General features: G+C 38.5%; 1 protein-coding gene across 10 annotated transcripts in view; it reads left to right on the forward strand.

Moving 5' to 3' along the window:
- Positions 1-213: 213 nt before the first annotated feature.
- The window catches only part of EPM2A (EPM2A glucan phosphatase, laforin), a 38,494-nt gene continuing 14,137 nt past the window's right edge, over positions 214-24,570 (forward strand). The window contains exons 1-3 of one of the 10 annotated variants that reach the window (XM_033054636.1): positions 2,091-2,177; positions 3,313-5,051; positions 13,848-14,022. In XM_033054636.1, the coding sequence (XP_032910527.1) occupies positions 13,961-14,022 (62 nt within the window). In that variant the 5' untranslated portion in view covers positions 2,091-2,177; positions 3,313-5,051; positions 13,848-13,960. Of the gene's footprint in view, positions 2,178-2,553; positions 5,052-5,498; positions 5,595-7,824; positions 8,597-13,847; positions 14,023-24,570 lie in introns of those variants that run through there. The other 9 variants (XM_033054637.1, XM_033054633.1, XM_033054635.1 and 6 more) reach the window with 9 other exon arrangements.

The raw sequence follows: 24,570 nt of genomic DNA on the forward strand, positions 1-24,570 counted from the left end.
AAGATGACTGGATTATAGGGAAATCAGAATAGTGTTAAGGACTGTAGAGGAAGAGCACTGGCCAGGCAGTACTAGAATAACAGGTCATTTTGGCAAAGGAAACTATTGTTAATTCCTTAAGAGGCTTAGGGTGACACTTAAAACTAAATTTAGGGTTATGGCAGTGGCTCAACTGTAGAAGTACTTCATCAACTCCCTCAATCCCAAATACTAATAGTAAATAGAACTCTTCCCCACCTCCCCTGCCTTTACTCCAGCTGAAATTCCAGTTTAGAAGATGACAAATCACAGATAATGCAAATCTAACAGGGGATAAAAAAAGATACTACTTGACACATCAGAGTCTACAGAACAATTTTTTATTGTTCCACAAGGCTTACAGGTCTAAGATGAGGACTCAGTATTTACAGGTATAAAGCAGTTCAGATTTGTCCAAAGATGGATGTTGCTGGTTTTTCTTTACACTGGAGCTTAGACAACAGCCAGGGACTAAGCTGTCCATCAGATGTAGTATTGGATCCTGGAGTTTCTTAGCTGAGACTGTGACTGGACTAACAGAAACATATAGTTTTATGTAGACACAATATGCTGGGATGGTTTTAGGGCTTCTGTCATGCCTGAGCTTTAGGATAAAACCCCTGTTTTATCCTCTGTCTCGTCCATGCTGCTAAAATGAAGGTGTATGGTAAAAATATAGATATTTAAAAAAAAAAAAAAAGAGATAGGGTATAGGCAGCTCGACTGTAAGACTGAGCAAAAACAAATATTAAAATGTACTGCACTGTTCCACAAAGGCAGCAGTACTGCAGTGAAGCCAGCAGAAATGGAGGACAGCGAGAATTCCATTTGCTTTGGTTACATCTGGAAAAGTGGTGGAATATCACTTACAAAAGTTCAGTAAGTATCAGTGAAAACTAGCTAATGCACTCTTAAAAATAAATTTGGCAGCACATAACACTTGAGTGTCATCACCCCTGAATAAAGGAAACAAACAGCCATCCTCTGAAGCAGGCTTTCTTTTGACTCATTCAAAGGCCTTCATCCTGTTCCCAGAACTTGACCTAAATAAAGTTACTACTCCTCTGTTTCTGTCCTTAAAAGCTTCTGAAATGGGCGTATTCAAGCAGGGACCGCCCTGTAAATGGTTGGATTGCATCCTCTTCCTCAGTCTTTTTAAGTCCCGAGTATTGCTACGCGTAGGAGGTGCCAAGTTTCCCCCTTCTGGCTGTAAACAGAAAGCGTGCAGTGAACTCCAGATTTTTGAAAAAAAGTTTTCTAACTTCCCTCAGCATTCCACATTTCTTTCCTCACCACGAATGGCTGGCTGTCAGCGGGGAAGACACAAACTTCATGAACACTAAAGCGTTATTTGCAGCCAGTCCTTGTTTGTAGCTGCACGTATGGCAATTTTTAATGATGTGTTTGCTGCGCTAAATTAAGCCTGGGCTCTTGGGAGTAATTGCAGTGGCATCCTTTAAAAGCAGCAATAATCCTTGTTAAAATGACACGTCGCCTTTGGCAACCAGGAGAGCCAGCGTTTAGCTGCGGAGAGGATTTTCTATCCTCACTTCAGGAGGCGATCGGGGGTCGGTGTTGTTTGAACTCCCAGACGCTACTTTCGGAGGGGAAGCTTCTTCCGCTACGTGCGTGCAGCAGCCAAGCGCCCGAAACAACCGCACCGGGAACAGCCCCGACCGAAGGAATCACCGCTGGGCGAAGGGGCGGGAGCGGTGTCCGGGCCGGGGACACTGTCCGGGGCAGGGGCGGTGACCGGGGCGGTGTCTGGGGCACGGGCGGTGTCCGGCCCCGGCGGAAGGGCGGGCCCGGGCGGCCCCCCAGCGGCGGCTCTGCTCCCGGCCGTGCTGCAGCAGTAGCACAGCGCCTCCTTAAAGCAGGTCCATCGTGCGGCAGTAAAATGCTGTTCCGCTTCGGCGTGGTGCTGCCCGCCCGGGTGACGGAGGGCGGCGCGGAGCTGCTGGTGGCCGGGTCGCGGCCGGAGCTGGGCGAGTGGGACCCGCGGCGCGCCGTGCCCATGAGGCGGGCGCGGCCGAGCGCCCCGCTGCCCGCCCAGGAGCCCGCGCTGTGGCTGGCCGAGGTGGCGCTGCCGGACGAGGACGCCGCCAGCCCCTTCTGGTACAAGTTCCTGCGGCGGGAGGGCGGCCACTTCCTCTGGGAAGGTAACGGAGGGGACCCCGCGCCGTCCCGCGCACTCCCGGCGCTCCCGCCGTAGGGGCGTGCCGGCCCAGCCGGGCTGAGGGAGGGCTCTGGCCGCTGTCCGCCCGGCAGCCCCGCCCGCCCCCTGCGCGGCCGCCGCGAGTCCCGCTGGCCGGGCCCTGCCCGAGCCGGCAGCTGCCGGGGCTGTGCTTGCAGCTGGAGCCGCCCGGGCTTGGTGGCGTGACGTGAGTTCTCGCCAACAAAAGTAGTCTTTAACCGTGTGATGGAGGCGGGTGAATGCACAAGGAGGCTGCCTTTCTAGGTTGATAAAAGTTACTTAAAACAGTTTCATTTTTGCCCCCCCCCCCCCCCCCCCCCCCCCCCCCCCCCCCCCCCCCCTTATTTTAGGCATCCGTTGTCATGATGTTTTGTTTTGTTTTTTTCTTGCCCCAGAAGTAAAGAATTTAGGATCTCCTAGTATACACTATGTTTTAGGTTGTTATTTCATTTCGCTAAGGTGAGATGTCAAGATGGCCTTTTCAAGTAAATATTACTATTTCGATTTCTTAACGAAAAACACAGGGAGAAGTTCGGTTGCAGCATTTCCAGGCTTGCTGTTTCAGTAGTACTTCCACCGTGTTTTCCTCCTGCTATGCGTTTTCAAGTGTTGGATAACTCTAGTCGGTTTCTGTGTGCTGTTCTAGTATATTTAAGTATTTTAAAAGCAAGAGAGTACTCAGACAATTGACTGCTGAGTCAAATGAAGCTCTGGATATACCTCCTGTTACTGAGGAAGGGATCTGACCTAGTGAAAGGAAGACAGATCACTTGGTAATTTGTGAGGGTATTTTTTTGACTCATAGCATAATAATCCATGTACCAAAATAACACATTGTAGAGCAGTTGCTCTTCACCCATTTTAAGATTATGTACCACACTTCTGAACTGCCTTTCTGTCATGTAGACTAAAACATGCATGTTGTCATAACTGTTGCGTTTGTTTGTCCTTTATGCTAATAAAAGGCTTTGTGTTAATGCTCCATTCACAGAAGTTTACATCATGAAGGACTATGTACATCATGCAGTAATAATTATTTTGTTTAGCAGCTAAAACAAATGGTATGTTCTGCCTGTTTTAACCATGTTTTTCTTTTCCAGAATTGCAGGAAAAGTGAATTTATGGAATAAAAATCTTTACATCTGTCCAAGGAAGCAGAATTGGGTCTCTTTGAAGGTGCCAAGTTGTACATAATATGGCAATGATACCGGTATATAAAGTGGTCCTCACCATGCACATTATAGAAATAATAGTAGAATTAGAAATAATTAGAATTTTATAGAAATAATAATAAGAGAATAGCTACAGAGAATCAGCAGTTGTAATGTTGATGGTTATTCTCTGGTTTGGAAGTAGTGGTAGCTCAAATTATTGTCTGTTTCAGGGAGCACTTTTAGGAAATACAGCCAGAGTAATAAACATATTGTGTTTTGGCAGATTTGCGGTTTCAGGATTAACCTGGGTGGAATTTTGTTCTTGTAATTGTGAATGCTCCAGAGGCTGAGCTCAGTGCTTAGCAGGAATGATAGAAAACATATCATCTAAATGTAGAAGAGTTTTTTAATTAGTCACTCATGTCAGCCATGTTTTTCCTCAATTGATATTTACAGGAAAGCACAAATTTGCTTAAACCTTGAAATTTATTGTTCTTCATGTATTACATGAAGGGAGCCTAAGGATGTTTTCTTATCCAATAACTGAACAAACTTGCAGTTCTTTTAAATCTAATTTATTTTAATGTTTTTTGGTTTTTGTTTTTTTAACTGTTGATCAATGAAAGTTTTGGCTGTCATCTGTTTATTCTTATGAAAATCACAGCATGAAAAGACAACTCCTTTCTTAAAGAAAAGATTTTTTTGTGCTAAACAAATGCTGTACATTGTCTCTTTAGTATCCTGCATGTTTAGAATTAAAATGTGCTTTTGCACTTAGCACTTGCAGAACATTTGCAGTTTTGAAAATGTGTTTATGAGGAAAGTGCAGAATGATACTTGCTCTAAGTTTATGAGTTGAGACATTCATTTGTAACCAGAGAAACTCTAGTCCAGTTATGGATGTCAGATGTTTACATATACTGGATATTGAAATCATGTGCTGCATTTAAGAAAATTACTTCAGTTTTTTAATTAAGCAGTGCATATGGTTTTTACAATAGTATAGCATCTACTGTATCATATATTTTGAGTACAAATTGTTGCCATTCCAATGCAGTGAATTGGACTGAAAGATAAAGTGAGGGTAGTTGTTTCTGTGGGCTAGAAGGGTCAAATTCACAAGCCAGTGTTCTGTGGCTTTTGGTAGAAAGCTTTCAGGCAAGGCTTGGCCTGTGTGAGATTCACTAGATTGTTTGTGCCTGGAGGGAACAAGGTCCCCTCCCTAGGAGGATGAAGTGGGAGATGAGATCCCCTGTGCTCCTGAAGGATCAGATACTTGCCTCTGCTGTCCCAGGGAGATGTTGCTGGTGTGCACCCAGGACCTGTCACTTAAAGCCATTGAGCATTTCTGGCTCACATTAGCTGTGTGAGGTTTCTTCAGGGCTGACACTTGCTTCCCTGCTGTGAAAGCTGAAGCCTGCTGTCCAGGAGGGTTTGTGATATGCTGTGGAAACAGTTGGTTATGCTGAGCTTTAGAATCTGGGAATATGTTTAGAAAAAAAAGACTAAATTAATGTATGTCCCTTTTTTTCTCCCAGTTGCACCTGTGTCTGTCTGTGTACTTTGTGATGTTGATTCTTCAAAACTGGACATAAACATCTCTCAGCTTGGAAACCAAAAGTATTTTGTGCCTACTGTCAAAACTAAATAAATACAAGATGAAACTTACGCTTGAATTTGTTTTTGTGAGTTTATGATGGAACACTCATCTGTGCCTTTATCCCCTTACTTTAATCTAAATAAACTGTGGGTACTAATCAAGAAACATGCAGCATAAAAGGACAGGGAATTTACTAGAGGTATGCCCCAAACTGTATTCTGAGATGATGGAATACAGTCTACTGACACTTTGTGGTTTTGGGAAGGGGAAAAATAAATTATATAAAACCTACATAAGCTTGTAGTACATACATAAGCTTGTATTGTAAGATGTTGATCCTTTGTTACTGAGAAAAATTATGGATGCCCCTTCCATGAAGTATTGAAGGCCAGGTTGGATGAGGCCTTGAGAAACCTGGTCTACTGAAACATGTCCCTGGGGAAGAGCGGTGAGGCTTGGAACTGGATGATATTTAAGGGCACTTCCAACCCAAACCATTTTGTTATTCTGTGATTTTTGTGTAGCTCTTAATTTGGTGTAGATGGAGCTTACTTGAAGCTTGACAGATACAACATCACCAATGGAGGCTCAAGAGCAGGGTCAATTGATATTTTCGCAATTTGTTCAGGTGAGCAGAGCCTTAATCCTTCCAAAAAAACCCCCATCTCTAGTTTTGGGGAAGGAGGAGGACAGGAAAGGAAACGTCTTGTTTGCAAGACAAAACAACACAATACAGTGCAATTTAGAAACTGTTAATGTTATTCATCCTGTGGTGTGTTGGCCTTCCAACATTTCCAATTCATGCTCCTGGGAGGTTGCTCATATAAACCAAGAGATCAGTACATTTATGGAGTAATTAAAGGTTTCCACATCATTGTAATACAATCAGTGAAAATATCAGAAGTCAATTTCAATCATAGGTTTCAAGGGTTTAGCATCCAATTGGTTGAAAACATCGGTGATAGTTAAGCGCATTAAAATTTAATTGTTGAAGTATCTTGAAACTTCAAGCAATCTGACTGTTGACTTCAGCTCTTTGAACAAAACAGGTATAATTTCTTAATTAAAAGGCAGAAATTCTTTAAGGCAGTATGGTCAGGTAAGGTGTAGTTGCCATTTGCAATGGAGAGATTGTAACAGAATGAAAAATGCTTGGGGCTAAGCCTTAGCACCATAGGCAGAATAAAAATTCTTTTGAGGCCATTCTGAGAAGTACAGTTGGATACAATGTTAATTTCTGTAACTGAGATCCATGGTTTTTTCTTTTAATTTTCCCTCCAAAACTAATCTACTGATCCCCAGAATAGTTAGCATTTCCATTGTTAAAAATGAACAAAACCAAACCAAAGCAAAAAAGCCCTGTGAACCCTGAAGAGTTACTTTTCTTCATGGCTCATTTAATGCAGATATTTCATGTAGTGCTGTTCCCACTGGGTGGTGCCATATTCCCTGTGTATAGCCAGTGTCTGCCTAGCACCTTGCAGCTACTTGCATGTTTCATTAGTGTTTCGTGTAATCTGCTCTGCTTTTGAAACTAATCCAGGGTTTTCATTATTTTCCCAATCCCGGTCTTGTTCTGAGGTAGGTGGTGACTAGAAATGACTATAAAACACAAGTTATGTGATAGTTGAATAATTGTGCATCATAGGCATTTTGTTCCTGCAAAGCTGTTGCTTTCTGGACAATGTTCGATGCCTTAAAACCTTTGAGATGTGACAAAACTTAATGAGTAAAAGTGAATAACTTTGAATTCTTCAACCCAATATTTCTTTAATGAATGGAAATAAACTTCAGTTATAAAGTGTAGTAGCTCCTGGTGTTTTGTTCTTCAGCCCCCTCAAGACATACATAGCATGCCTTTTGGTGCAATTAAATAGCAGCAAGACTCTCATTATTTTCTGTCTGCTTATCAGCATCAAGCAGCTTATACTGAGCAGGCAATCAGACGTCAGTAAAACAGTGTAGAGTGGCCTATGTGAAACTGCAAAATTACAAGAATTAAAACAAATACATATACTTGTGTTCTTTTGGCTTTGGCAGGCATGTATCTTCCTACCCACAGAGATAATCAGAAGCCAGTTCTGATTTCTATGAGAGTCTAATTAAAGCCTTTGTGGTTATAGTGGCAAATTTACAATAAATGCATTGTTTATGCAAATCCTCTATTTACCATTTTTCTGTCCCTCACTTCCAAGTGGTGGTAGCATGCGATGGGGCTCAACAGCTTATTTTCAATGGCAAGAAACACTAAGAAGTGATAAGTAACTGGGATGATATTTTGGTGAAGGTGTTGCTGTGGTTGCACTTTTGATGTAGCTCATTTCACACAGAATCTCACAGAATCACTAGGTTCCTGCCTTTTCTTCTGGTGTGATAAAAAGTAGCAGTCAGTAGTAGACAGTACAGCAGAGTGTCAAAGCAAATGGAAAGATGGTATTTGATCATACATTTTGTTGGTATCAGCCATTATTCTCTCATCTGTATTTCCTTTAGTCTTATTTCTACCATCTGTCAGAAGAGAAACTGTTTTTTACATGAGGAAAATTTCCTTTTAGTTGCTTTTCTCTGACATCTCCATCATTAAACCAGGCATTTGGTGAAAATCTCTTAGTATGGTAGAAGTTCCCTCTGAAAAACACCTGGGCCTGAGCAGACCTAGAGAGACAAATAAAATAAGTTTTTGAAAGTTGCTTTTGAAAATTCTGATTTTCTTATATCTGATTTAAAAAAAAAGAAAAATTTTAAAAAAAAAGCCTTGTAATTAAAAGCATTAAGTGTTGAGAATGGCTTTTTTGTAAACCATTTTGTTTTAATTCTGGCATAATTTCAAAATATAATTCCATCGAAGAATTTTCTTAGGATATATAAAAGACTAAAAAGTCTCAAATTCATCCTGGATTTTGATAGAATTAAAACTTTTTTCCATGGTTCTGTGTATGCACTGTACCAAAAGGGAAGTGGAAACAGTCTGCTGTAAGTCTGGCAGAATATAGACATGTGGTATATGATGCAAATAGTTTTCTTCTTTTTGGGTATCTCCTCTTGGCTTGCAAATGCAAGGAAACATTTCTGGAAATCAAACCAGTTAAGAAGGAGCTACTGAACTAGTTGTGGCAAATCAACAATTTTGCCTTACATTAGTACTAGGTATTCAAGTAATACAATAAATTAGTCTCTACCATTTACATAGTCTAAGGGGAAGATGCTTTACTGACAACAGAAAAAGATAGCATTAAAAATCAAAGTATGTTTTTCATAGGCACATGAGCAGGGCTTCATACACGGCATACAGAATTGGAGCTATTTGTCTGAGCTGTAAAAATAAAGAGTTGCTACTGAGGGCTTTGCTGAAACTTGAGGAATGTGGGACTCCAGAGCCTATGGCAGATTCAGCTTTGCTGAAACTTGAGGAATGTGGGACTCCAGAGCCTATGGCAGATTCAAACTCTCAAAAACTTGACTTCACTCAGTTCCAATGAGGGGAATTCAGCCTCCCCTAACTCTGTTTCTTTAACAATCAATAGCAATTCAGTCTTGGCAAGATTGAGACAGATCCTATTTCAAAACATCAGAGATTGAATTTTGTTCACAGGCAGCAGGGAGACTTTGTGACAGAATCTGGTGTGAAGGGTAAGTAAATTTGAATATTGCGAGTGTAGTGAAGGAAGTTCAGTTAGAATGATGTGTGATAAAAAGACTGCAGTAGCACATTCAGATAATTGAGAATTGTGTCCAAAATAGGACTTGAGACTTTTCTTTGTTGTAATTTTGTTATAAAAGATAAGCGAGCTAGCAAAAATTTATTAGTTTAAGTGCTTTATTTTGTAGGAGATTTTTTTTTTGTATGTTTTCTTTACTTCCTCTTCTACTGCTGTTTTTTTAAATAGGTCTTTTATTCCTTGACCCCTCCCTGTTTATCTGCCTGCAGAGTACTTATAATGTTAAACTCTTCCAGAGGAATTTCTAAGCCTGAACTTAAGAAACTAATTTACCTTGTTAAAGGACCTCATTTCATATAGTAAATGTAATTCCTTAAATATTTAGACATAAGTTAAAATTTTGACTTGACACTTAAAGTGTGCTGATAAAGCAAAATTTATGACAAAGACTAGAGGAGTTTGTCTGTGCTCTGATTGATTTGTGAGTAGGTGATCTGAAAATTGCCTGGCTGCTTGTAGTGTGTGGGTTGGTTGGTTAGTTAGTTAGGTAGTTAATATGTTTCTCTAAGGTTATCTAAGTAGCCTTGCGGTTTTTAAAGAGGTAGCAGTGAACTGAGAAACACCCTCACTTTACTGGGGTTTGGAAGTTGTGTATCTGTGTTTTAGGGTCAGGCTAAGGCAGACAGCACCTTTATGCCTGCTGTTGTGCCCTTACACAACACAGAACAGAAAAAATTGAAACTTTGAGCAAGGTGTGCAACATGCTGGTAGCTGGGAGAGCAGTGGCTGAGCAGAGCCTTTGCTGCTAAGAGCTCTGCAGAGGCAGTAGGAGAGGCAATCTTATTTTTTCATCTATTCATGTATTTTTTGTTCACCACTCTTAATAGTGATAAGAAATGTCATTGACCCATATTTTGTTTATTATCTTTAAAGATCAAGCTGGTAATTTCTCCATTCTTTTGTGCAATCTGTGTGCAGTTGTCTTCTTTATCAAGGTGAGTCTGTGCTGTTGGCAGGCTATTGGAATATACTTCTTTCATCCCTGCAGTACAGCTGTAATAAAATAGTAACTGCAGGTTTTTCTACGTGTTTTGTGGTTGTACCTCCTTAGACTGAATTTCAGAACATCCTCTTCTAGTTTCTCTTTACCTTCTTGCAGTCCTAGATCTTTTCACATCTTGTATTACTTCCTATAGCTATATCTGGTTTTCACAGAACCACAGAATTAATTAGGTTGCAAGGGACCACAGTGAGTCATCTGGTCCAACTTCCCTGCTCAAGGAGGATCAAAACCAAAGTTTTTCTTTGCTTCATTTTGGTCTCCTCCTTTTACCAGCGCCATTTATCAGTTATACTGAGATCTTTGGTTTTATTCTTTTGTTTAGTTATTTGTATGATCCTTTGATCATCTGCATATGCATTAAACGAGCCATAAACTGCAGTTATGCAGATTTTGAAAGAGCCCTCTGTGAGGCTTGAGCTGTGCGTGGGGCTATTTGGTTGCTTTGCTCTCCAGCAATTCCCTTCATCAGTGGATTCTGTGCAAAACCATCTGCAGTACAAAGCACCAAGAGCAAAAGCAATGAAAAGATATAATTTAATTCCTAGAAACTTATTTTAATCTTTCTCTTTCAGATAAGCATTTTTTGCTGTAAAGAATTACAAAGATGGGTTTTAAATAAAAAAGTATGGGCCTTATTAAAGGGAAGAAAAATGCTATCATAGAAGTTAAGCTAGGACCTGTATATTCTAATAAACTCTTCCAAAATGCTTTTCTTCTTTAATTAGGAAAGCCAACATCAAGTAATAGGATCAATTAACAGGAAGATCATTACTATTCAAATATTTAACTTATCCCTATTTATGGTTGAATTTTATATGTTTTCAGTTGATTGTGTATTTGCTTCCCAAATATAAATAATTAAATCTGTTTTGCCACTTGGAATATAAATAAAAACAAGATGAATAAAAACACTGATATAGAAATGGGTTTAGCTGTAAAACCACATATTTGCTGTTTTGTGAGCCCTTTCTCAAAGGACATTTGTGTTCGTTTTCCTTTTTTTTCAAAGATGAGCAGTAGAATGAAACATTTGATGTTCTTAGCTTTACTATTGTCTCTAGGAACAGAAAAGTAGAAATACTATAAAAATTGCATTGTTGTCTTATGGCATCCAAAATATGGTGGATTTCCTGTGACAAATTGTGCCAGCAGAAGCATGATGTGGACTAACAACAATTTTTTCTCATTTTGAAACTTGCTTGTTAAATGCATATTGTGAAGCAAACTGTGGTGAGAAGCACTTGTATAATAATGTTGATATTAGCTGGTAGTGAAACTTGATCTTTTTTGGTAATTGCAGATTTTCATAATTCCCTTAAAGAGTGTAAAACAATCAACTTTCTGAACACAATCCACTTTGATCATAGTGTTTCCTAAATTAGTATTTATTGAAGATGGTAGCACTCTCTCTCTCCTGTGTGAAGATATATCTCATATGAATATATATGTATATGTTGAAAATATGTTGATGTGCATTCTGTTGACAGATGTCTTATTTCAGTAGCAAAGTTGTTTAATTCATAGATCAGTGTATAACATAAGGAGTAGTAAAGAGCTAGGCAATTCTCATGAAATACGATATGAGTACAAGCTGCTGCTGTTTACCTGATTATTGAAGGCAAACTAGAACCACACCTTTGGAGATGCAGTTTTGACTGGAAGCCACAGCAGGAAGGCTGAGGCTGAGTGGTGCAGAAAAATGAACAGTGATAAATATTGATTACAGAAGAAAGTGTTTCAGAATGAGATTTGATCAGACCTGTTTGAGGGAACAAATAAAATAAGCATCTCATGACAGCTTACTCTTGTCCCCGTTTCCATATGTAGTTGTAGGCTATTTAAGGGAATTATTGGTGGTGAAGGTGGTAAGATTACAAGGTGAGGTTGCAGCACTTAAGAAGGCAGAGAGAAGGAGGAAGGTCATAGAGAAGGAAGGCAAAAAAGGGACAAGAATTAAAGCTGGAGAAGAAGGATGATCATCTGTAAAACTGTCAGGTAGCAGAAGGGCACACATGTCAAGCAGCAGCAATTGGAAATGGGAGAATAGGAAGCACATGGTGGCACACAAGGAAACACAGGGCTGGGAGTAGCAAAAAAGCCAGAGATCCTGAGAACATGGTTCAAAACTGCCAGGGTGCAGTGAGGGCTGGCAGCTCCCTGGGGAATGCAGGGACGTCCCATGGGACTGGCAGTCAGGAGCAGTCAGCCAGGGGCACCTGATCATCAGGCATCTCCTTGGGGGCAGGCTGAGGCTGGGACAGGACATGGACACCATGGGCAGGTGGGGGTCAGGATCAGAAACAGCCTTGTGATGGCAGGACATGGCCATGGTGGCGTGCATTGCTACAAACAGTTGTTGGAGAGTAGAATGGGGAAGGCAAGATGTGATATTTATGGCTGTTTTGCTGAATGCATGAAATCATTAATTAAAAATATAAACATCCATAGATTTTGTTACACTTGTATTTGTTGGTGTATGATGTTGTCTTCTCGTATTGTTTAAAAGTGATAAGAATATGTAAACAATTAGAAACGTGAGATAAAAATATAGTGGTAAGGTATGTAGCTTCTGAAGCTGTACTGATCTTGCTTACCTTATTTATAATCAAAATAGTCAAAAACTGTGAAGCATAACTGCTAAGCAATGTGAAAGAGAAAATAGTTTTCTGCCTTATTTTTTGCTTTGGTAAATAATAATATTTCATAATTATGATAAAATGGCCTGCATGTCATCTGGAAATGAGATGGTTTGAGCTTTCCTCTTAAATGTTATTCTTACTCTCTAATCATTGCATTAATACATCTCCCAAAATGCTCTTGCTCTAGCAAATTTCCCTGGCTGTGGTGCTTGAAAACTGGTCATGCATTTACGTGCAATGTGAAATTGAAGATATTCCTTTGGGCATAATTTTTCTCAGAAATATTTTAACATCATTAATAATGTATAAATGTAACAGGCTTAAGCAAGCCCTAGACTAGTTCACTTCTGATCTGCACAATAATTTTCCCTACGTGGCAATTAATATTACAATAAGCATGTAAAAATGGTGGTGGGAGGGAGAATGTACATATGCTGTCTTTTTGGAGGCTAGTAACCTTTTGATTGATGACATGACCCATTTCTATTCAAACTGGTTACTCTGGCATGGTATTAAAAACCAGTTTTCTGGCTAAAGCTCACACTATTGCTGTAAGAGGAGAGGAGGGGGTAATGAATATTAGTGGAAAATCATAAGAAAAATAATCTTACTTTAAAGTAGGTCATTTAAGGTAGTTGGGGTTCCTTTGCAATTGTGATCATCTCTCTGTGGGTCACTTTGGGAAAGTGAGACATGCATTTGAAGACAACAAAGTGGGTGTTTATTGGTCTGCAAACATAAACCACAGGATTTAATGAACTCCTTTGCTAGATACCTGTATGTGTCTGGTCTGCAACAGGAATCTGAAGACTCTTTGCTGGCCAGGCAGCTGTGAAGGAGGTGGAAGAAGACCACCCTTCTTTGCCCCTTTAAACAAGTCTGCCTTGTTTCCAGGTTGCTGTCTGCCACCTTCTTTGGGCTTTGATGCCTTTCCACCTTGATTTTTTTCATCTTGAATCCTTAAGCTGGTAGCAAATCCTGTCACCAGTCCTACCTTTCTTTTGTGGTTTTACCTTTCTGAGCATGCATGGCTGTCCTCTGAACTTTCTCTGAGGTCTTTCCCATATCTTGGCAAATTCCTTAGAAGTCAGCCTGAACCAAGGTCAGGTTGCCATGGCATGTCTGAGACACAGCAAGACTGGTACCCTAGAGAGAGGTCACTGAGCAAGAATATTAAACACTGAGGTCACATACTGTGACACATCAAATGAGGACTTTAAAGGACATTAATTATTCCTTAAATTCTAAGTGATTTAGGAGTTTTTAATATTGTAGGGGTTTTAAAGTAAATAATTAAATTAAAATACATTTTTAAAAATCATCTACAAAATTTTATTTTAATGCTGAACATTAGCTTTGTGGCTCTGCTTCTGTTGCCACTATTTCACTTGTTAATAATGCAGTTTGAAGAAGCAGCAAATAGCACTCCTGGCTTTGAATGCTCAGTTCAAATCTCCCCACAGTTTTTTGTGAAGATTATCCAGATGCACAGCCTGCAACTGTCCTTTCTTCTGTTCTAGGTAGTGGGCCCCACCATGATCGAAGTTGTGTTTACAACCAGAGCAACATAGTAGATGGAGTTTACTGCCTCCCAATAGCACACTGGATTGAAGTCTCTGGACATACTGATGAGATGAAACACACAACTGATTTCTATTTTAATATTGCAGGACATCAAGCTATCCATTACTCCAGGTAAAAAGCAAAATGTGCAGAGCTTGGCTGGTGTCAAATGTTACAAACAGAAAATCTGCACTGGCATTTCTGAAAACTGCATTTGAAATAGTGAATATTTGTATGTATGTAACAGTAAACTTTAACAAAGAAGATTCAGCACCTCATTGTAAGTAAATGTCAGCTTAGCAGATCCCTGTACAGGTCTGTTAAGTTGCATCACATCTGAAAAAGTTTTGTGGCAATTTTTGGATAGTAATTTCAAATGCTTGTCTATGTATGCTTGTAAAATTACATGTATGTTATGTATTTGGTTTGGGATGATTGTACTGAAGAACATGTCCTGGGAAACAAAAATAATATAATCCAGCAACAGAACTTACTAGTAACATGTTGTCGCTGGTGTGGCAGCCAGTGCAATTAGTGACAGCTGCTTTTGATGACTTCCGGTTCTGGGCATGTATTTAACAAAATACTAAAACTTAGCCAAGCCTTAAAATGTTTGTATCCAATAGCCTTCTCTTGAGTCTACTGTTCCACAGCCTCCTGGCTTGACGGTAAAGGTCAAGGGGGGCACCCATCCTTTAGGGCTGCAGATGATCAACATGCTGAGCGCTGGTGGTTAACAAAGTGGCACTGAGGAATTTGGGACCCTATGTAGCTTTTTTCCCCATTTGCAGTCAATTGATACCGCAGGAAGTTTGTGGATTGATAGTGGTTGTGTGAATGCTGGCAATCCTGGTATGCCACATGCACTACAGACCAGTTAGTTATCCCAAAGGAATATGCATTTTTTAAAGCAATCAAACCACCTTGTACTTTTATTAGGCCTTAGTATTGTTTTATGTGAATTTCTCCAGACCACTTTGCCAGCTACACCAAATTCACCGTCTTGTCTCCTCTTTGTGCTCTTTATCTCCACCCTCTCACAGGGTAGGAAGGGGAATTGTCTTTTCCTCAATAGACTTTCAGTGTGTGAGGGAAATATTTCTTCCCCTTGGTATCTTTTCGAAAGACGTGGATTCATAAACACCGTCGGGCACATGTAGGAATTTGTGGGATCTGTTCCCTGAGACCCCCTCAAGTTACATAGTACTCCTGATAACTGTAGTGTTACGTGGATCTTTAACATCTGTTTCCAGCATCCTATCAGAGTAAAGATCTTGTTTTTCCAGAGCAGACTTGTCAATCCCAAATAATCTTTGCTTGGCAGAGAAATTTTTTGAGAAAGAAGAACAGCCGTCAGAAAGTGAATATCTAAGTACCAAAGGCTAAGTTATCTTCCTTTCCAGAGGCAGCAGCGATCCATTTAACGCTGCCTTATCTGCATGACTATGTGTTTCAAAGATTAGTAAAAAGCTGCAGATACTGATAGAGAATATTTGAAGAAAATTTTCTGAGCTGTGTAGTCTTTTGCAGATGGGGATCTTCTCCTTCACTCCCTTCTCACACACACGTACCTTCACTGAAAGTCAACCTTATATGTACATCTTAGTAATTCTTATCTCATTTCTTTGAGCTATATTAAGTAAGCATACTCCGTAACAGTCTTGTCACATAATTACTTCTAATACTTTGAAGATATTCAGCCTTAAATGCTTTTTTAAATTATTAACAGCTGGGGGCAGATTCACCGTTCTGCTGGTTATAATAAAGCAGCCCAAAAATTAGAGCTATTTTAAAGTTTTTGTTGTTGTTGTTGTTGTTATTGACAGAGCAGCTGAAGTGAGCTGATGAAAATGCCTTTACTTTGCAATGGATTTATTGATTCAGAGGCTTACTAAGAACATTGATCCAAATAAATAAATTTTTAAAAATACCTATATACCCCCATCTTCCCCAAATAAAATTAAAAAAAACCAACCAAACCCAAACAGAAGCAAAAAGCCAGTCCCTCTGCTTTTACAGTTAAATCTCAGAGTATGATCAGATCGTGGTTTTCTTGATAAGATTACTTTTTTCCATGCTGTAGTGAAGGCAGCAGTGGGAGCGTTATGACCACAAATTCTGAGTCCTGTCACCACCTGTAGGATCTTTACAGAGTGGTGGAGGCTGGAAAGAAATGATTCATCAATGAACATTTTTAATTTTAACATCCTCAATGTTGCTCCAGTTAATAGGGCTGCCATGTGTGACTTAAAGAGAAAGGAAGGTTTTCCTCTGTCAAAGGGGCATCCCATATGAGCCCTGGGACTGATTTTATTTATCCTCTGTTGAATCACAATTAGAAACAGTTGCACTGAGCTTTGCTGCCATCTTACGTCTTCATAAAACACAAGCTTCTGCTTTAAATGGACTGCAACAGGATGAGAAGAGCCTGCTTCTGGCTGAGGTCAAAACCAATTTTGCATTATGCTGAGGCTAATGACAATGCTCAGAGGAATCAGATTTTTCTTATTCAATGTAAATATCACTCATAATTTAGTAAACTTACATTTAAACTTATATTTAGAGAATTCGTGTTGATCATTCAGGTAGGAGAGTATATAATGTGGTTTTTAAGCACAGCAGGATTTGAACTAATTTCTTGTAAATGTGAAATGGACCTTTCCCACAGCTAAGAGTCATGACTGATACCTCCATGGCATTAATATTCACTTAGTTTGGAGATGTAATGACACCTTTATCAAAATCTGATTCAGGGGAAAAAACTCCAAAAAACAATCAGTTTCTCTTTTGTGTTAGATATTACTGCAATAAGATGGCTTCAGATTGCAGGAGAATTCATTTAGGATGCAGTAATTTTCCAAAGTAAATTAGAGTAATCTTTTCTCTAAGAAAGAAAAGATGACTTCAGAAAATTTGTCAATCTGGACCATGTTATCCCTGTTTCAGTTCCATCTGTGAAAGGTGGAAGTTCCTAATTTGTAAATGTAGTATAGCTTGTTATTTATATAAAAACATATGCATTTCTCAGAAGAAAGGCATTACATAAGAGCAAGAGAGGGAGTGACACCCGAAATGACAAAATCCTTAAATAATATGTTGAAGACAATGATGCTTGTTGGCAGAATTAGGTGCTATGGAAATGAATATCTCTGATAGGAAAAGCCATCTAGTTAGTTTCCTATTTTCAGGCTGTTTAATTTTAGGTGTGTGCTTTTTGTGAGTCATATTTCTTAAATCTGACAAAGAAAAGTAATTTTTACATGGTTTGCATGTAAAATGCAGATAAACTGGAATGTGCAAGTGAATTCCTCAGACAACAATGATAGCTAATCTGTAACTGTGGTATTGTATTGCTGTAAAATATTTTGGAGGAAAATACAGAATTAGCAATCCACAATCAGGGGAGTCACTACATGAGAGTAGTCATGGGAGTCATGGGTCCTGACAACAATTTTTTGACAGGTTTCTTTAGTACCTTTTTTGCATAAAATCTATATGCATATATATATACATATATATATATATAGGCCATTAAACACAAATATTCCATATTCATGTTTATGGAATGATTGGGAAGTTGACAAATATGTTGCTATTATCACTGGATTTTTCCCTAAGAAAAAATAAGGGTAATGGTAAAAGAAAATTGACTCCCATGCTTGGAAATATTAGTTTTGTTTCTCAATGATTGCAAATGGAACACTACTTGTGATGTAGTATTCACAGATATTTTGTGGCTTGTTGGTAAGACAGTTTCCTACAACACTGCCAGTAATATAGGTTATAACCTAAATTAGGTGTTGAATGGGAATGATCAGGAGAATCACATAAGATGTGTGTTTCTGCTTTGTAGTAAATGTTAACAGAGATAGGTGAGTGAATGAAGAATGATCCAGGGCAAAATGGAGATGCTTCTTTTTTACCTTTTGGAGGCACTAGAGCAGTATTTTGCTGACGGAACACAGAATTTCCTTCTATGGGAAAAGGAGCATTTACTTGATTGATATGCATATTTAATTAGGTGAAAAACAAGAAGTTGGTTGAGTGTATTTGGTTCAGTACGAAATTAGAATTACCTTTGAAAAGTACAAGGAAGAGCACTTTTGTTTTTAGTCTTTAATTTATCTTTTTACTTGTTGTAATTAATTCACAAAATAAAACACCTTTTTGTTTTAAATACAATTCTTAGGGATTTTTTTATTACTGAATTATAAAAAAGGCTTTAAAGAGTAAGCTGTCACAAAAACCCCCTAGAGGGCAGTGACCTGTTCTACCCCAATAGAAATCTGCACTGATATTTTATGCCTACATTATTAATTAAGAGGTGATGATGTCTACAGAGATTACCATAATTAACATTAAAAGCTGAGAGCTAACTGTCTCCTATGCCTAAAGAATGCTTGTGATATTAGAGAAAAGAATAAGAAATAATGAGCTCTGGAATAAAATTCATTGATTGTGTTCTAGTAAAATAATCCTGATCAAAAGTACTTGACATCAGTAGGAGTTCATCCTTTGATTTCAGTACTTGGGGCTCTAACTGTAAAATTGTCTGGTCATTTTATACACTAAGTAATGAAAATATTCTAAGGCACATTTTTAAAATGTTTATCCCATAAACTAGGATATCTGGCTTGACCTTTGAATATTGTTTTACTGTACTGAGCTATAGTCTGAAACTAATAAAAATTGCAACCATTATCTACTTACCAATGGGAATCACCTTTTATAGAATGATTTAAAGGTTAATTCTGTTTGTCCTTTGTGTGCCTTCATTTTTTTTCTACATCACCCCCAACAATTCTGTGTCATTCTGGGCGAAAAAAACAGAAGCAAGTTTGGGAACTCTCCATGGAAAAACCTGGAGGAGTAAACGTAGTTCTGTTTTTCTCTGTGGGATATAACAGAAAAATGTTGATAGTCCAGTAAGTATGAATTTTATGTGGGGTATCACTGCTAGGGAGCAGAAACTGTTGTTGCTTCTAATTTCCCTCTGTGTTTTACTGTCTCTCCCTGCCGCTTGTCCATATTTCTTCTGAGAGTTTTCAGCCCTTTTTGCTGCCTCTTTACTCTTTAACATTCAAGCTGTCAGCGAGGGAGTAAAGTTCTGTCTCCATTGGAAAGCAATTTGCTGCTGTTGCCGGCTGTGAACGAAATTGACTGAGATTGTGAAATCCTGGGCAATTTAGCTCACAGCTGGGATGACAAGGAAGGGGCAGCATCGCTCTCTCACTGAAGATGATGTTCCAGTTCTCTTGCAGATATTTATTTCCTCCTAGCTTTTACATGCATTTGTTAGGAGCTGGGTAATTACTGGCATTTCTTAATACAGTTTGTCTAAAGATAGCAGAACTCTTTCTGAAAAGCAGAGACTGTGCACACATTCCTATTGCTATTTAGCTTATCAGGAGAGAGTGAATTCAGATTGCTGGTTGTTGTTGGAAAAACTTCACTAACAACTCCATAAGTTACACCTGGTGAACGTGTTGAACAGGGATGAGTGTTTGCAGAGTAAACCCACTCTGCCTCCCCTTCCTCAGATTTTTTTGCAGGCACAGCTGCTAGGGCTGATTGGCCCAACCAGCCTGAGGCTGACTCTTACAGAAAAAAAGTCTCAGAGCAAGAGAGTTTTTAGTCCCCAAATGTGAAAAATGATGCCATCAGGTGTTTTATTACCACCAGCTGGTTTGGTGTTTACTCACTTGCTCAGTGTATACTATATTTCTGAAAGAGGTGATCTGAAAGAAGAAAAAAATCTGAAATAAAAAACTGCGTAGTTATTTCAAATGAAATGGGAAAATCATTAAAGATACTTTGAAACATTAGCAAGCTGTAGTTCTGAAGTTATGAATTCTACTTCCATCTTCAATAATTTTTGTAAAAACTGGGAGATATAAATGCAAGTTTTCATGCTTAAATGCTCTAGATATTTACAAGATAATTAAAAAAAATATGCCTCCATATGAAATATGGAGAGTCCCACTTAAAGGATAAAAATTTTTTTATTAGAAAGGAAACTGGAATATAGCTCTAGTTCCTTTGAAGTGTGTCTCAGAAATATAAGTATTTTATTTCCCAAGAGTAAATAGAGATTATCAAATTGTTGCTGTATTTTCTCATATATAATTTTCTCTCTGTAAGGAAAAAAAACCCAAAAAACAAAGAAATGAACTGCATTTGTCTTCCTAGGGAACACATTAAAAGGCTGAACTGAAAATCTCTTGTTCCCTCCTTTAATGCTTATCCTTTGGGAAATTTAATTTCAGGGAGTCAGGTACATAATCCTTGCTGTTTTTCAGAAGTTTAATGTGTGTCCTCCCATGAACTGTGATAAAAATTGAGTCAAATGTCATAGACATTGCCAAGCTTTTAGAAATGTGGATTTCTTCTTTATTGGTTCAGTAGACAGCATGGTGTATAAGTTAAAATGAAATGTCTTTTTTCTTTGATGTGAAAACCTAGTAATAGAATATGTGATTTTAAGCATCAAGAAGAGGATAAAGGCAAAATATGCATTTCAGTTTCAATATAGATACAAGAAAATGTGGACTATATTAAAAATTAATAATTAAATAGGTGCTTACTTACTTTCTCCCTTTCTCCCCTTTCCTTCTCTCCTCTTCCCTCCCATCCATCAGCTGTGGGTCAGCAAGGAGACTCTCTATGACTGTCATTCAGTTCAGGGGCTGCGTGCTGGGTGCTAGTGCATGGGGGTGGGTGTCGGTGGGCTTCTAGAGCCTTTTCTTTTTCAATTATTATTTTTTAGTTTAACTTACTTCTCCAGGGCTGCCTTTTAAAAGCTCTTCAGAATAGTTATATCCAGTGCCTTCATTTTCTCAAGGTGATGATCTGATAAGGAGGATATGCAACTTCCCTAACAAAATAATTTCTCCAATGTTCCTTCTTTCTGTGGTCTGGCTGCCAGCTTGAAGAGCTGGCCATGTGCAGACCAGTCCTAAAGAATGCTAGATACTGCTTTCACTGCAGAAGGCTGAATTTCTCAGCTTCCTTGTAATAATGAGTTACTTCAATCTGGTGAGATAAAAGAAGGAAAAAGCTTCTCAATTATATCTGTAGTCTTGGTAATAAGGCTGTCCAGTACGTTTAACAAATTTACAAAGTCAAGCTTCAGCTGATAATGTAAATATATTTAAAGAAACTTTAGTAACAGTACATCACTTTAATATATTTGTTCAAATGCTTGAAATTTAAATTCCCAAGCAGGTGCAATGATATTGCTAGGAAAAGAAAGAAATGTGAAAGGAAAAAAAAGAAATTTTTTAAAAATGGAGAACCTCTGATAATTCATGGCAGTTATTGAGCTCCAATAAAAACTGCAGCATTGATTGTTCATAAATTTAACTCTCATGATTTTTTCCTATTTTGTCATCCAAGACTTCTTCAATACATTCCACTATACTTGATGGTTTTGTGTTAAAAAGACACACATAGCTCTTCTGGGGCCTCTCAGTAGCTCCATCACCATCCCAACCTCAACCTTTGATGTTGACTACTCATCCACTAGGATTATTAAACTTATCTTTGGAAACTAGTGACCAGGTACATTAGCTAAAGTGAAGTTTTCTGACAGTTTTGTTATGGTAGCATTATACACATGTTGTTCCTTTGATTTGACTTTTCTGTGAGAACACCTTATGTTATTTGTTTATGTAACTGACTGTGGTGAGGCATTAATTCCATTTTTCTCCATATTTCTAAGATGCTGTCCTCCAGCCTGTGCTGTTCTAGTATGTATCTGTCTGTCTTTAAAATTCAAATAAATGAACTGATGTGGCTTTAGAAATTCTGGATCAATTTGAATGAACACGGATACAGAGCTCATCAAGTCTGTTTTCAGATGGTACCACAAGGGATGAATGTGCATGTTTCTGTGACTTGAAGTTCTGAGAGATTCCATTATTCTGTATGTGTGCATATGGTGCCATGTGGATCACAAGGCCACCTAGCAATAATCTGTGCTTTGCAATTATGCAATTTTCATGAATATGCACTTGTTTCTGAAGCATTGGATTGTATGTCCGTTGGATCTGAAATGCTACATTTTGAAAATTGTATTTAACTTTTATAGTTTTTTCAGTCTAGATTCAATTCCTAAGCAGCTGCTAATAGGTAAACTCTGAAAGAAGACAAAGTATATTTTTACTAATGATTCCTGAATCTTCTTGGGCACTAACTTGAAGTCCATTTGTAGCAGTTTCAGGCAATTTTGTTGAGATGATTTAACTTACAGGTGCCAGCAGTGGCTTCATTCCCATTGCTAAGCATTAATGTTAGAAATTCTCATTCCTAATGCCAAGAGATTCATGGCTTATTGCGGTCTGGCTGAGATTAGCAGCCTGTTGTTCTTGTGTTTCCGGGTATTTGTTCTAATTCAAAACAAATGGGAATGTTGGCAATCTAACAGAGACATATGTAGGAAGTAACCATTGGCAACCATGGTTGCATGAGACAAGATTCTATAATTGATGCATTTAGGCATTAATGCTCACAAGCCAATGAAGGAGTCCTTTCCAGGTTGTTCAGTACAAGCCTTGGAACCTGATTCTCTTCTCAGGCTGCGTTTTTGTAATTGGCACACTGTCTGCTTCCAGAGAATGTATATAAAATGAAAGTACAAGAGGAGTCATTCCTTACAAAGGCAGATCTTGTTTTCTGTTGCATGCAGTGTGCTCCTTAGGCATCAGTTGAAACCTTGTATTTATGTTTGAAAATAAATTCTGGTAAAGTCCTTAAAGGATAGATCTGGACACCCTGTCCTACAAAGCATTGGTGTGGTTGTGATTCATTACTTTCTTATCCTCACAGTAGAAATACATAGAAAGATGTTACATAAAATATTTCACTTTGAATGCAGAGAGAATAACATTTAATCTTCCACATTTCCACATTTCAGTTCATTTATGTACATAAAATCTTATGTGACCACATTACTTTAGATCATATCTAGACTAGAGACAAAATATGATATAAAAATGTATATGAAATCAATTAATTTGATTTAAGCTTTTTAATGGAATGAAGTGGAGAAGGGAGAAGAATTTTGTTGTGGGTCTTTTCACTGTATAAATTTGAATGTACTGCAAGGTTGATAACAGCAATTCCACTGAACTTACTGGAGTATGTGAGCATAGTTTAGAAACATAATTAGATAAATTTGATCCATTACTGTGTCTGGAGAACAAATATGCAATGAATGAGAGTATTTTTCACTGGATGTGCAGCTTTTATGCCACTGGAGATGAAGGAAAATCTATTGGCTTGAAAAGAACTCTGTACTACCTTAGTTTGACTACTTCTGGTGCCTGGGATAGACAGCATAGTTTAATGAAGACTAAGAAAGAGGATCTATTACTATTTGTAAAAGATATTCAGGAATTACTACATAGTAAGGAGGAAGAATTATTGAAATTGAACCTTCTTTAAGATCAAATGGATATTAATTGCTTCTGAATGAATTTGGAGTGTAAATTAGAACAAGATTTCTGTCATCAAAGGAATGATGTCTGAATTCTGGCATGACCTTTCAAATAGGGCAGGAAGGACAAGGAACCTAAATTATTTCAAGATGGAGCTTGATAAATGAATATATGTAGTGATTCCAGAAATGGAAATTAAAGTTTATGATTATAATATCATAGATCATAGGCTCAAAGAGACCTCAGAAAGTATCCAGTCCATTTCCTTGCCCCAACTTAATCTCAATTACATTTAAATCATTTCAGGTTTATCCAGCCTGATCTAAAATATGATCTCATCTTAGTGATGAGACTCTATAGGCCTGTTACTCTCCCATTCAATTACCTCACTATTCCAACCATTAAAAAGCTTTACTAATCTCAATTTAAGTCTTCCTAGTGCAATTTAGGTTAATTTCTTCTTGTTCTCTCCACAGAAGACTTGGAGAACAAATTAGTATCCTGCCCTTCTATAGCCCTTCAATACATGCTTAGAAATTCTTTTTCCCCCCCAGAATCAGGGTGGTTGACTTTGGAATATCTCACTTTGTTGATTCCGATATTAGTCCTTGGATCTCTCAGTCTTTTTTCTGAAAACTTGTCTTCTATAACTCAGATTGTTCTGGCACTCTCTGCTGGGCTCTCCAGGTGTTTCTCTTCCTTCATCCCATTTTTCCTGATGATATCCTACCAGTACTGAATGCAACAGAAGGATTATTTTGTGACTTTCAAGCACAGTGCTATTGCCTATCCAAGTATTATTGTCATTTTTGCAGTTTGGGATGTGGTTTACTTCCCAGTCATCTACATGTTTTCATCAAATAAGTCCCCTGCTGGGGCAGGGAATAGGATGTCAGGAACGTCCTCCATCTCTGCATCTGTTCTTATGAGTTGTTTTTTGTGAGTTTCTTCTCATAAAGCTCTTATGCTCCTTGTAAGGGAATGTTTGGGATTGCTGTGGAAGGGGGAAATGGGCCATAAAGAGAAAATTTTGTGGATCTGTCTAGACTAAAGTCTTATGTGACTTTAATTCTTCTCATGTGGATCTCTTTATCCTGTATCCCTGGTGAATTCAAAGCCGGGACAACCCTGAAGCGCACGGAGCCTACAGAGTGCACTGGAAGGCTGTGAATGAGAAGAGCTATGCTGTGCTTAGGCATGGGCACGGTTTCTCTGTGTCTCATCACCTGAAGAGTGCACCGTG

This window comes from Catharus ustulatus, chromosome 3, assembly GCF_009819885.2.
Source record: "Catharus ustulatus isolate bCatUst1 chromosome 3, bCatUst1.pri.v2, whole genome shotgun sequence".
Lineage (NCBI taxonomy): Eukaryota > Metazoa > Chordata > Aves > Passeriformes > Turdidae > Catharus > Catharus ustulatus.